This window comes from Engystomops pustulosus, chromosome 6 (assembly GCF_040894005.1).
Source record: "Engystomops pustulosus chromosome 6, aEngPut4.maternal, whole genome shotgun sequence".
NCBI lineage: Eukaryota > Metazoa > Chordata > Amphibia > Anura > Leptodactylidae > Engystomops > Engystomops pustulosus.
Genome location: NC_092416.1, coordinates 27,212,487 through 27,227,984, shown reverse-complemented (window position 1 = coordinate 27,227,984; position 15,498 = coordinate 27,212,487). Strand labels below are relative to the sequence as shown.

Sequence of the window (15,498 nt, the reverse complement as noted above, 5' to 3'; positions counted from 1 at the left end):
TAAGGCGCAACAAGGAATAAAAACCGCCAGTTTTCTGCCTCAAAGTCAATACTAAATGCTCCCCTGAGCATTTATTTATTTTTAAAAAATGATTTAATTTATTTCCCCTTTTTTCTTTTGATTGTGCAACATCAAGTCTCGGATGAAAATCTTGCTTGCGTTTAATAATAAGCAATTTTTGGGAAATGCGTTTTAGCTTTAAAAAAAAAATTATAATTCCTGACAGGTCACAAGCAGGTTACAGAGAATAAATCTTACAATACTAATATTAAATTATTTCTTATTTTTTTAGTGTCCTCATATTCCGCTGCACTGTACACATCATGGGGGACATATGCATTAGACATTATAGAGCAATAACATGGTCAGATGATACAATAGTAATGAGGGCCCTGCTCTTAGCGTAATTTCACCACCAGTATTTATAACTTTTTCTTCAATACGGAAACCAATGGTGTAGGAAAGACACCACTGACTATAACGGGGGCCATTGGGTTTCCGTTATGAAGCCTGGAATTACATAAAATACAATTTAATTTTGCTTTGTTTTCACTGCGTTTTTTTTTTTTTTTTCAGAGATTCCTCAATTGAAAATCAGCCCAGATCTTTAATGTTGGAAAGCAACATCATATAAAATTTGACTTCTACAATTTTGTCCCATAAAAGATAAACATGATCCATCTTGGTTGGTGTTTATTAGTAAAAAACTAAAAAAAAAAAAAAACACAAATGTGGCATAAATCTTCAAATTTGGATATTTTTATTTTGTTTTTATGGATGTGTGTGATGGAGATAGATGATAGATAGATGGATATGAGATAGATAGATAGATAGATAGATAGATAGATAGATAGATAGATAGGAGATAGATAGATAGATAGATAGATAGATAGATAGATAGATAGATAGATAGATAGATAGATAGATATGAGATAGATAGATAGATAGATAGATAGATATGAGATAGATAGATAGATAGATATGAGATAGAAAGATAGATAGATAGATAGATAGATAGATAGATAGATATGAGATAGATAGATAGATAGATAGATAGATAGATAGATAGATAGATAGATAGATAGATAGATAGATAGCACCTTGTTATACCTGGGGGAGATTTATCTTCCTAGTTTTCCTGTCAGTCTAGTTCCCTTTAGTCTAGTTTCTTATTCTAATTTGTCTTCCTTGTTTTAAATTGCACATGTGCCTATATATATAATGTATGTATATATTTAGCTCTATTTTATGAAACATATGTATATTCAGGTATATATATATATATATATATATAATGTTATTTTTCATTGTCAGCTTATGCTTAGATGTTAAACAACATTGCTGAGAAACGTTGTGCAGATATTATATACCATAGACTGCAGAAGTAAATAAATAAATAAAAACAAAATACATTTTTTCCCTCTTACTAAATCCTCTTACTTTCTGTTGAGTTTAACTCAGAAGTTTAATTAAAAAAAAAAGAAGTTTATCTGTCTGGTCCAGTTCAGTCCAGATGCGTTTTTCATAGGATGCAATAAAATTATTTAGAAACAAAGGGAATATTATTTGCATTCATTTTCACAGAGTCTGCCTCCAATGCACTGAATACAGGAGATCATCATCCGGTTATAATTCATTTCTGTCCAGATTAAAATAACTGCATTGTTACTGTTATTGATGTAATTAATATTGTAATGATTTGATTTGTGCATCTAATATTGAATAAAATCTTAAAAAAAAGTCTTCTAAAATTGACCTGAATGTTTTGCAATAATTGATCGTTCCAGTGTCAAGAGACATCACCTAAAAGGATGGGATTGGGATTTGTGTAGACGATCATATTGCATTAAAATCGCATTGTCTATGGCCATAAGGTGAGTGGTGAAGTGAAGGAGAAGCAGCAGACCCTGGAGGGGGACAGACACCTCTGCTCCTTTGTCCAGCTTCTCCTGCAGAGGAGGAATTCACTTAGGATTTGCTTTCCCTGGAGAGGATCCCTGGGAACAGAAATTAATTCTCATTACACACAAATTAAAAGCATCTCTTGCTGGACTGCTGTCATCATGATGATGAGGATGATACAGAAAGGATCCTGCAGTATATACACCATATATATATATATCTACAGCACATCTACCTCCATTGTACAGGTGCCCACTGCCTGCATCTTCCTCTGTGTTCCCCTTCTTGTATTATTTCATTACCCTGCTGATACATGGACATTGAATGCTATTATATATATATATATATTATATAGGAAGTGACAGGAGCAATCTGTCTGCTTTAATAATGTGTCACTGGTGGCCAGAACCGACAACATTATTGTATTAGGCTCCATTTTATACTATTTCTGTAATGTAATATAAGGTTGTTTTTAGTTCTGGTCAAGTCAAGAAACATGTATCTAAAAATATGTAATAAAGTATAAAAAAAAAGAATATAATAATGTATGTATTTTAAAATAACATATGTCGTTATTTTATTCATGTAACTATTAATATAAATATTATGAAATGATGAAGCCTCGTGGAGCCGAAAATATAAAGTGCAATAAAAGGGTTAATTGCACACACTTTTAACCCATTCGTGTAAGGCTGCCTTGTAATAATTGTCGGTCATATTAATGGATTGCAAAATGAAGAGCAAACAGCCACTTACCGCACAGTGCGAGGTGTAGGGTCATCCCCCCAGTCCTCTCAGACAGGTAACCCCCCACATCTACATGTCTAATCGCCATTTCACCCCTCCATATTGTTTAATTGTTGGAAAGATGATTTGTGAAATTGCTCTCCACCAGGACATCAGTGCACGCCTGTCCTGGCTGCAAAGAGATCCCGGGGAGCTGACAAGCCCCAAATTACAGGCAGAAATTAAAGGGGTCATTAAGATGCCGACACAGGGGCTGAGATTAATGGGGGGCCTTGGTATTAATAAGTGCACTCAGAGCTGGGCACTGTGCACACAGGATGCAGGAGAGAAGATTGAGCTGTTCATCCCTTTGGAAAAAAACCTTAAAGGAGATCACTGTCCATAAAACTCAGGACTATATAGATGATCAGTGTGTGCCAGCCTCTGCCCTCTGAAGAGGATCCTACAACCCACATGTATCTATATGAAGGCTAAGATTCCATATTTGTTACAGTGTATCACATACAATTCTAAATATTAGCATATATATATATATATGAATGTTACGATTCTATGTTACAATGTATCACATAGTTTTATTTATTTGTATATATTTGTGTTTGTGTGGCAGCATCTGCTCCCTGTAGAGTATTTTACAACCCACATGTATCCATGTGCATCCCAAACAATTCATTGTTACACTGTATCACATGAAATGTTCAATATTTATGTAATATGTATATATTTGTGAGTGTGAAAACTGCAGTTACCCCCATCCCACATGTATCTATGTGAATGCTATGATTCGCTATGTTACAATGTATCACAATCTTTACACAATATATATCAGTGTGTGTGAAAACCTCACCCCCATCCCACATCATCATGAGATCCCACAGCCTCCTTTCTCTCTTTGTATCTATTCCCCCCACATCTTCTGATATTCTTCGCAGTGATCTGGGGAGCCGGGTAACAATGTAGAATAAATCCAGGACAGAATGGAGGAAAAAAAAAAAGTTTCCTGTGAATATTAAGAACCCCCCTCATTTTACATATGAAAACATTGATTGTGAGTTTGGCGTCATCCCCTGCTGAGAGAGGATTTTCAGCGCTACTCACCCCCCAAAATGTGCACCCCCTTGTCCTGCCAGACGAGGCCCCATTGTCCTGTGTCTGCACCTGGAGCCTCTTCCCAAAATGGCATGAGACAGGTAGTGCCAGGGTAAAGTCTACATAGAACTGCAGTGCCTTATAAAACAAAAGTGTTAGAGCAGCGATGGGCAGTGGGGTGCTGGGTATGTGCACCCTAATAGAAGCTACCCCCTGATCAGTAAGGTCACTATACCTGGGTGCAGGAGAGTAGTGCAGCATCAGTGCCTCTCACCTATCATAGGGGTCCCTTATCATGTAAAATAACCCCCTCCCCCAGGCACATTTTTAAGAAACTGTAAGAAAAGTGTTTTTTTTTTTCTCTCCTCTGTCTGATATGAGAGTGAGAACGAGGCCGGGTATAAAGTAGTGACAGTCCTCCCTGTGCCTGAGCATTGTGCCTTGTGCCTGCCATTGGTCCACTGCCCCATCCCTCTTCATGAATAAAAGAAGCAGGGAAGAGCCTATCAGTGATCACAGCCTCTCCTCCTCCACACTGCGCCAAACTTGTGGGACACTTTAACAACTTGCAAAGCTTCTCAGCTGACACTCTGTGCCCCCAAAACACCAAGAAAACAAGCACAAGACCCCCAGTTATCCCTGCTGCAGCCCCAGTGCCTCTGGGAAGCTTTCTCTCCCCAACTATCTGGGGATCAGCACTTCTGTATCTGTGTCTTTAGTAACTTTTATTCCATAGATCTGGGGGCTGCTCCCTGCCAGGCTCATCCTTGCCACAGCCGCACACACTGCTATTATTTCGCTTGGCATTAAGTGGGCTCAACAGACGGCAAGGTGTCTTACTTTACTGACCAACCCCGAATGGCTGCCCTGCCTGGCACTGTCCCAAGAATGATGCGGCCAGCACCAGGTCAGAACTACCCCAGGACAGGATTCCCCCTGGAAGGTAAGTGCAGCCCCTCCATGCGATAACCTTATGTATTATGTATTATGTAGTACACAGACATCACCCTATACATGCAGTAATATCTACATATATGTGATTTATTTTTGCATATAAATAATACAAATATTCATATAAATACTATTTATAAATTTATACATTTTCTATATTTATATTATATATTAAATATATGCATTTTGTTATTTATTTGCACGTATAATGTGGAATATTTTTGTATAAAATAATACTAGAATAGAATATTTGTGCATATAATAATTATAGAATATTATATATATTATTATATTATTATTATTATATATTATATTATATTCTAATTCTAGAATATTGTATTATTTTGCTATATCGTATACATGATTATAAGCAGTGACTCTTCCACAAGTCTTGCAGCACTGTCTTGTAACTTTTTCATTGCCGCAGATCAGGGGGTTGCAGTGAGTGTGACTTGGTCCAGTTTGGACGGTAATTACCGTCCTGAGCAGCTGTGGGTCGGGGAGTGCTGTCTGTCTGTCTATGTGAGTGTGTGTTGAGCATCTGATCGCTCCCACTTCCCCAAATCCCATCTCCATCTATTCCGTGATCAAGTGGCCGCAATAAAACTGTGAAAAGCCACGAAAACTGCAAAACACACAATCCGCGGGGATTTACTGGAGAGCCGCAAGAAAGGAAAACAGGCGCAAAGAGACAGATCAATGGATTAGAGAAATGTTTGCTCAACATGACTGCGAATAATGAGCGCGGCTTCTGGGGGCCACTTCATCGGGAGATGGGCCCCCGGAGTGGCCCCTTATCTGTCGGAGTGTAGGAGCCAAGTGACCGGGGAATTAGCGGCGCATGATTGTCATTAAATCTCCAAATATCTGCGTCCTCCCCGTCCCGACGCTAAATTATGCAGCTCCCGGGCCGGAAAATCGCCCTAATCTGCTCCATCTGAATGACGCCATATTAAACAAATTGCCGGATTATCAGGGCCTGACAGATCTTTATACGATGAAGTTTATAATATATAAGCCTCCCCTCCTCTAAGTATAGAGTATTTCCAACATATCGATTTCTACTAATCGGCCTATATACATCTACTTGTTGATACTGCATTAGGAATAATGAAACCTACAGGGTCTCTTTACAACATATATACAATGTATAAATTTGATATAAGGCATATGAATATGTATAACATAAGTATATGTACACTATATTCTATCAAATAATAGATGTGCAGGTTTTAGTATTGTACGTAGAGTTGTTGGTAGAGATAATATAGATAGAAGAATAATACAGACAGTGTGCATTATACTTAGTAACAATGTATAGTAATATATCCACACACTAGAGTAGTATAAAGTATAGAAGTGAAGCAACGTATGGATATTGATAGTATATTCTATCCCAGTTATGTAATCAGTAATACATTGATATTCCAAGTAATGAGTGTTATACTTTGTCAATGTGTAATAATGTATCCACACAAACACAGCACAGTTGTTTATAGTATAGAAGTGTAGCAATGTATGGAGATGTATAGAGATTCCCATCTACTTGTCTATCTCAGCTAAGTTTCCAATAATTAAACAATAATATTCCAGTCTATACAGTAACAATTTATGGAGATGTATAGTGTATTCTATCCTGGTTATGTCATCAGTGATGATATATTAATATTCCTGGTAGAGTGAGTGTATACTTAGTAACCTTTGCACACATCACTGTAGTATGGTATATAATATAGAAGTGTAGCAATTATGGAGATGTAAGTCTTCAATGATTCATTAATATTTCATGATATATTCCAGTATATACAGTAGTATAACGAGTAGAAGTGTTGCAATTTCTGGAGATATAAAGTGTATTCTACCCCAGTTATGGCATCAGTAAAGATGAATAATATTGCAGGGAGTCTGTGAGGAAGATTGATGTCAGATATGGGTGTAATGTGATCAGTACATTGTATAGCTACATAGATCTTAGGGTCTGGGGAATGTCATATTATTGTGTGGTATATATTTGTGTGTATATATATATATATAATGTATAGCAATGTGATAAGTTTGTGTTCTCCTCTCTCCTCTCCACCAGTGTCCACTCCCCTGGGCCAAGGTCGGGTGAACCAGCTCGGAGGGGTCTTCATCAATGGTAGACCCTTACCCAACCACATCAGACACAAGATAGTAGAAATGGCCCACCATGGCATACGACCCTGTGTCATCTCCAGGCAGCTCCGAGTTTCTCATGGCTGTGTGTCCAAAATCCTGTGCAGATATCAGGAGACTGGCTCTATCAGGCCGGGAGCCATAGGAGGCAGTAAGCCCAGGGTGAGTGTCCTAAAGTATCAGTGTCCCGACTACACTGACATGTCACATGTTACATATGAAACCTATGTTCACGTCCATACTGACCTGCCGCCCCCCATGTGTTGACCATTAAAGCAGGTGGCCACTCCCGATGTTGAGAAGAAGATCGAGGAATACAAGAGGGAGAACCCGGGAATGTTCAGCTGGGAAATCCGGGACCGACTACTGAAGGACGGACATTGTGATCGGAGCTCAGTGCCCTCAGGTGAGCGCAGGGGCCACACTACACCTGGACAATGGGCGTATGTCCAGCGTTGGCAGCAGAGCTGACACTTGTGGATGTGACCATGAGCTTCCCTTTATACAATATATATTGTACAATACAATATACATATAGTGTATATATGTTACAAGACTAGTATTAGTATAGATTATAGACTAGTATGAAAGTTATAAAGATAAAGATTGTAAATGTGCACACTGTATACTATTGGATAGGTGTGAGACGTGTTTCCTGTATATTATAAAACAGTACATAATTAAAATCTATATAATAATTGCGTTATTGGATGAGTGTGATCCCATCTGTAATTCTGCATATTGTATACTATTACCGTAAACTGTAAACTATTGTATGGCCACAATATATAGTAGGAGACGTCGTGTACGTGATGAATGTGTTCCCCTGTATCAGGGTGCATATATGTGTATATTATATGATTTTATTTTGGAGGTTTGATTTTTATATATATATAAAGAAATTGCCCCTGTACATTTTGTAAATACAAACACTGTATATTCTACGATATTTTTTTTTTTTACGGGAGCACTGTGTGTAATGTACACTACATACATACCACTATATATAACAATATATATATATATATATATATATATATATATATATATATATATATAGTGATGTTATATTATGTATTGATTTTTATTATCTAACAAATCGTAAAACTAATCTATATATTTTTTGCAATATATATAGTGTATAATAGTTTTGCTACCTGCATTTTGTGTGACAGTCCTCACATTATGAAGTGTGTTCATTATATGGAGTACAGTGTATATAATCTGCTTTGATTATATTATGTATTTTAGAGTGTGTTTACTGTAGATATATTTTAGGACTGTGCTCTCAGTATTAAGTGTGTTCATCGTATGGAGTACAGTGTATATAATCTGATGGCTGTGCTTTCATTATATTATAAGTGGCATTATAGCACAAGTTTATATACAGTGTATTTACTTTCTGATGATTGTGCTCCCATTATATGAGTATGTTCGTTGTATATTTATTCTACTTCGTTATTTATATAATGATGACTGTATTCGTTGTATATTATAGGAGTATACAGTATACAGTGAATTTTAGACTGTTATAATCTACATATTATACATTTCCTCCTATACACATTATATGATATTCTGATATTCCCTCTTTAATCCACAACGAATACACACAGTAAATGCCAGTCTCACACAGTAAAACATTACTATATATGTGTTACATTGTATCAGTTTACACTAATAGAGAAAACGATTGTTCCATCGCCCAAATTTATATCCCCTCCCGTGTCTTTCCATTTCTGAGGTTTAGTGAGTTCGATTAGCCGGGTCCTGAGAATAAAGTTCGGGAAAAAAGAGGAAGACGATGACTGTGACAAGAAGGATGAAGATGGGGAGAAGAAGACCAAGCACAGTATCGATGGCATTCTGGGCGACAAAGGTAAGATCAGTGCCAGGGTGTAGGGGATACAAGCTATAATATGGGGGGGGGGGGGGGGGTCATGCTGACACTGGATAATGGGGGTTGCGATATAGGAAGTGTCATGAATGCCCCCCATGGGGTTGAGGATGAATCCTGACCCCCCTCCTGATCTCACTGGTGTCCCTGAAGCTGTGGTAGGGTGGGTACAACAGCTACAGGTGCCCCCTGGTTTCATCTCTATAGCCTCCACTGAAATCCTTTGATCAATTATTTATAGCTGCTGCCGGGGCTATTGCTAGGAGTTAATTGGTTAAACATATTTGCCATCCTATAAATGCCCCACAGGGAGCGATCAGCAGCAATTAGTGAGGGGGGGAGATAATTGGGGTGACACTGGCACGGAGGAGGGATGTCACATCTGCAGAATATGGCCAGTGACAGGTATCAGCTGCAAGTCTGTCATCGTTGCTGGATGTTATTGCTGGTGCTACATTATATATAAATATATATTCGGATACAATGATTGCTAAAGGAATCTCCATATTTCAATATCTTGCAACTTTTCTTCTGATCGCAGATCAGGTTTTATTTTGTTGTGATGTGATATTTATTTGCAACTCAATGATATGTAACGATATTTGCTGCACATTCACCATAAAAAGCATATACACCCAGTGATTTCTATGTGACTGTCCATGAAATATGAATATAATGTATACAGAGATGGATATAGTGGTGCGGGGGTCTCTGCTGTAGCTTTGGCCTGTAGAGCACAATGGAGGCTCCTTCTCTCCTTCTTCTATCTCAAACTTGAGGATGAACTTGGCTGACAAAAGGCCGAGCTCTATAGAAGCATCAGGAGCAGAAGATTCCCGGGCACAATACTCCCCCTCCATAATACAGGGGGGACAGGGGGGGGGGGAGAGGGTCTCATTCTGTGTGTATAGAGCAGGCTGCACAATGAGCTGGATGCCCCCTGCTGCTCTCTCATCTCTGTTGTGTAATGTAATATTTCGGCTCTGTACACACAATATCATGAGAGTAAGAGCTGCAGTACCTGGGCACTGGTGCATTGCTGCCCCTGCTTTACCCTTCAGCCTCCTGGTGCTGCCTCTTACTGAAGAATTCACTTCTCTTAATAGAAAACAAAATCTGAAGAGGAGCTGAGCTGTAATCAAAGAGAGAAACTAAACCCTGCTCCCCTCCTGCCGGGGGCCATTCTCTGCTCAAGCACCGGGTTCACAAGGGTTAATGGAGGCCGCCAATGACACCAGGAGGGGCAGTAATCTGTCCCCAGCCATCACTGCTAGGGAGCATTTCTTCTTACCATACATAATATCTAATATCTTATTTTTTATGATATTTTTCTTTTTATTATTTTGTAATATTTTCAATTTTGTAATATATTTAATTTCCCCATTGAAACCGTAGAAATAGCCTCAAATCTCGATTATTTTGTTGTCAATGCATTGTTCTGTGTGTCAGAGGAAGATTTTTACTTAAAGTAATCAGGATGTTTTCTTTATACAGGGGCAGAAAATATTTAATATTAGTAATGACTACAGTAATATACATTTTAATAATATCAGTAATTGTAATAACTACAGTAATATTCATTATAACAGTAATAATGCTAGTAATGTTAGAAACTACAGTAATATTCATTACAACAGTAATAATACTAGTAATGTTAATAACTACAGTAATATTAATTATAACAGTAATAATACTAGTAATGTTAATAACTACAGTAATATTAATTATAACAGTAATAATACTAGTAATGTTAATAACTACAGTAATATTAATTATAATAAAAATAATACTTGTAATGTTAATAGATACAGTAATTTTAATTATAATAGTAATAATATAAGCAATTGTATTAACTGCAGTAATATTAAAAATAATAGTGAAAATAACAGTAATGGTAATAACTACAGTAATATTCATTATAACAATAATAACCAGAAATAGTGATAACTAAAGTAACATTCATGATAATAATATTATTAAAACTGACAACTACAGCAGTATTCATGTTAGTAATAAAAGTTATAATTGTACTAATACTAGTGATGGTGATAAATCTATTGATATTTTTGTAATATGAATAATGATAATGGTATTGATGATATTAGAAATATTTCCAGTAGTACTGATAATAAATGATATATGACAATATAACAGTAGTAATAACTATAGAAGTGAAGGACAATAGTAAATATTGTACCAGTAATAGTACTATTTATAATTATAGTAGTTCACGTGATAGTAGCAAAATTTGTAGTAATAATAATTGTAGTTGTAATTAAAATAGTACACAAAATAAAAGTAAGAATGGAGTAACATTAGTAGTTATAATAGTACAGACATGAATGTAGCAATAATTGTTGAAATAGAGATCAAATAATGTTAGTAGTAATTGTGTTAATACTTGTAGTCATATTAATACTATTAGTAATAATCGTCGTAATATTGACACTAATAATTCTAATAATTATATAATACAGTTGATAATACAAGTAATAATTTCAGTAAGCTTGATAACATTAGTAACACCATAGTAATGATGCTGATAAAATCAGCAATAATTGTAGAAATATGGAAGATAATTGTAGTAATAATTGTAGTAATATTGATAATAGTATTGATATCAATTTGAATGATATTATATATATGGTAATGTAAGTAATAATTTCAGCAATACTTATAAAATAAGATATATTTATTATTATAGACAAGATGATGATAGCAATAACAGGTTGAGATATTGGTAATTTTAATAAAAGTAGTAAAGGCTGCAATCCTTATACATAGTAATACTTAGTATCATTGATAGTAATAGTTAGAGTATTTGGGAAAATGGACTGTGTATAATAAACAGTAATACTGAAAGTATTAGCTATAGTAACAGTCAAAATAGTAATACTTCTATTAACATTTGTAACTGTAGTAATGATCATGACAATGAAAATAATTGCAGTAAATGCAATACTGATAATTGCAGTGGCAAATGTAACTGCAGTAACCGCAGTAATATAGATCATAGTTGTGATAATGTAATTAGCACACATGAAAATCCAATTAATAACAGCAATAATGTTGATAGCAGTAGTAATGTTAGTAATACATGTGGTAGTGTTAGTAGTTACAGCACTAATAGTGAGAATATTAGTAACTGCAGTGATAGTGATAATAATAAATCATTGTCATCAGGTTATGATAGTGTTAGTAATATTTGTTCTACTACTGAAAATGGTAAAATTGCAGTTATACAAAACAGGAATAATGCAGTAATTAAAAAAAACATGATGATAATGTTTGCAAATAATTACAGTAATATTTACAACAGTAGTGATAATTGCAGTACTATTGATATAGTAGCAATGGATGCAGTTAATATTGATAGTAGTAATAATAAGAGTAATACAGGTGGTAATAATTGCAGTTATACTGATAATAGTAGTAATAATTGTAGTAATACTGATTATAGTAGGTTATAATTGTAGTAATAATGAGTATAGTAGTAATAAGTGTAGTAATACTGATTATAGTACTGAGTATAATGGCAGTAATAATGATAATATTAGTAGTAATTTCAGTGATACTGATCATAGTAGTAATAATTGCAGTAACACTGATCATAGTAATAATGCCACTGATACTGATCATAGTAGTAATAATTGCAGTAATACCGGTCATAGTAGTAATAATTGTAGTAACACTGGTCATAGTAGTAATAATTGCAGTAACACTGATCATAGTAGTAATAATTGCAGTAATACTGATCATAGTAGTAATAATTGCAGTAATACTGATCATAGTAGTAATAATTGCAGTAATACTGGTCATAGTAGTAATAATTGTAGTAACACTGGTCATAGTAGTAATAATGGCAGTAATACTGATCATAGTAGTAATAATTGTAGTAACACTGGTCATAGTAGTAATAATTGCAGTAATACTGATCATAGTAGTAATAATTGCAGTAATACTGATCATAGTAGTAATAATTGCAGTAATACTGGTCATAGTAGTAATAATTGTAGTAACACTGGTCATAGTAGTAATAATGGCAGTAATACTGATCATAGTAGTAATAATTGTAGTAATACTGATCATAGTAGTAATAATTGCAGTAATACTGATCATAGTAGTAATAATTGCAGTAATACTGATCATAGTAGTAATAATTGCAGTAATACTGGTCATAGCAGTAATAATTGCAGTAATAGTGATAATATAAGTAGTAATGTCAGTGATGACAATGTTCTTCTCCTGAGTTCAGGACAATGTTGTGTAGTCGGTGGGATGGGGAGCAATGTCGGGGGCGATGTCATAGCTGGGGGGGTCGGTGAGATTCCCATTTATCCCCCATCAGTGCTCCCTCTTCGGGTGTTTTAAGTTGAAGGGTTTTAAGGCAGATTAAATTGAGTCTTTATTTCTCCACTTTCATCTTTAAACGGCTCAGTGGAGCTCGCCCGAGGGCACAGGCTGCTGGTGCCCACATCTCCCTCTGGAGCAGACGCCCGATTTATCAGCACTAATTGCTGAGTGGATTTATCGGCCCCTTACACACTGCACCGTGTAGATGAGTCCATAGAGGCGGGTACCTGTCAGTGTGCGGGGGTATAACCTAACATTACCATGTCCTGTATATACAGCAGGGATCATATATCGCCAGTATATCCACCTATACATTACCATGCACTGTATATACACCAGGGATCATATATCACTAGTATATACACCTATACATTACCATGCACTGTATATACACCAGGGATCATATATCACCAGTATATACACCTATACATTACCATGCACTGTATATACAGCAGGGATCATATATCACCAGTATATCCACCTATACATTACCATGCACTGTATATACACCAGGGGTCATATATCACCAGTGTATCCACCTACACATTACCATGCACTGTATATACACCAGGGATCATATATCACCATTGTATCCACCTATACATTACCATGCACTGTATATACACCAGGGGTCATATATCACCAGTATATCCACCTATACATTACCATGCACTGTATATACACCAGGGGTCATGAATATATCCACCTATACACTACCATACACTGTATATACACCAGGGGTCATATATCACCATTGTATCCACCTATACATTACCATGCACTGTATATACCCCTTGGATCATGTATCTCCAGTATATCCAGCTATACATTACCATGCCCTGTATATACAATAGGGATCATGTATCACCACTATATCCACCTATACATTACCATGCACTGTATATACACCAGGGGTCATATATCACCAGTATATCCACCTATACATTACCATGCACTGTATATACACCAGGGGTCATATATCACCATTGTATCCACCTATACATTACCATGCACTGTATATACACCAGGGGTCATATATCACCACTATATCCACCTATACATTACCATGCACTGTATATACACCAGGGGTCATATATCACCAGTATATCCACCTATACATTACCATGCACTGTATATACACCGGGGGTCATATATCACCAGTATATCCACCTATACATTACCATGCACTGTATATAACCCAGGGATCATGAATATATCCACCTATACATTACCAAACACTGTATATACACTAGGGTTCATATATCTCCAGTATATACACCTATACATTACCAAAGACTGCACATGTCACAGTTACTGGAACTAGGGAGCATGGATCATTAGGATATGCACCTATACATTACCATACATACATACATATGTGGACACTGTGAGTTTGATCCTTTGTATACTTGTCTGTATGTTGTGTCATTTTAGTTTTACACCCTATCATGAGCTCTCTGACCAGCCACTACTGCCCAAAGTTGACAACGCAGCTCTTTACATATGTCAAAGAGTAACCAGTTTGATACAACTACATTTATTAACAGGAAAGCATCTTTTCCAGTTTTCCATTCTCCCAGTAATTACTGATCATATACTGAAGATGTAGGTGTAGTTAATGGCAAGGGTTGCTATATGATCCTATAATCCCTCTGTGCTTTGGTATACAAGGATTGTGATGTGTCCACTTGATCAGATGGTCCTTTCCTGTGTAGTCAGTGTCATATAGCGATCACCCCGTCTGGTATGTTTAAGTAGAGGTCTTCAATGGGAGGGTTGTTATTTGGGTTTTCTCTCTACAGCTCTAGGGTACTGTATTTGCCCAGTTGACTATATTTGGGTCTTCACTCACTTGACCATGTTCTGAGTCCATCTATAAAATGATATTAATTTCCTGGTCCCAAGTAATAGTATGTGCCCTGTTAAATTCTGGGTTGAGCTATATACTGGTGTACACTCTCTTGACCCAGTGTTCTCGTTGCATCCAAGAACTTGTCTCTACCATGTTGTCTGTGTTTTGTGTCCACTTACCTCTCTTCATTTTGTTGACTATACTGGGAATCCATTCGGGTATCTTCTCCTAGTTATAATCCCAGTCCATACTTGTTCTGTTATATATCAGACTGACAGGGTTTTGAGTATTCATCTTGACCATGTTCTTGGTCTATCATTGTACTTGTATTTACCCCATTATCATCCATGTACATGTATGCACCCAATTTTCATATCTATACACTGGTGCTTACCCAATTATCATCCGTCTCGGTGTACTTGTATTCACCCCATAATAGTCTCCACACACTGGTAATTACCACATTATCAGCTATCTCTGTTTATTTGCATTCACCCCATTATCATCTGTCTCCGCGTACTTATATTCCCCCCATTTTCATCTCTATACT

At 36.2% G+C, this 15,498-nt stretch overlaps 1 protein-coding gene and 1 long non-coding RNA gene across 9 annotated transcripts in view; one reads left to right on the top strand and one right to left on the bottom strand.

Annotated features, from left to right (window-relative positions):
• Nucleotides 1–15,498, bottom strand: part of LOC140134722 (uncharacterized) — a 250,925-nt gene that overhangs the window by 162,402 nt on the left and 73,025 nt on the right. Inside the window, exon 5 of one of the 5 annotated variants that reach the window (XR_011856387.1) lies at nt 1,723–1,997. The exons of the other annotated variants lie outside the window; for them this stretch is intronic. This is a non-coding gene — a long non-coding RNA (uncharacterized lncRNA). Of the gene's footprint in view, nt 1–1,722; nt 1,998–15,498 lie in introns of those variants that run through there. 5 annotated transcript variants of the gene reach the window in all.
• Nucleotides 4,192–15,498, top strand: part of PAX7 (paired box 7) — a 75,365-nt gene continuing 64,058 nt past the window's right edge. Inside the window, exons 1-4 of one of the 4 annotated variants that reach the window (XM_072155251.1) lie at nt 4,192–4,681; nt 6,773–7,008; nt 7,126–7,252; nt 8,597–8,725. In XM_072155251.1, coding sequence (XP_072011352.1) covers nt 4,597–4,681; nt 6,773–7,008; nt 7,126–7,252; nt 8,597–8,725 — 577 coding nt within the window. In that variant the 5' untranslated portion in view covers nt 4,192–4,596. Of the gene's footprint in view, nt 4,682–6,772; nt 7,009–7,122; nt 7,253–8,590; nt 8,726–15,498 lie in introns of all 4 variants that reach the window. The other 3 variants (XM_072155249.1, XM_072155250.1, XM_072155248.1) reach the window with 3 other exon arrangements.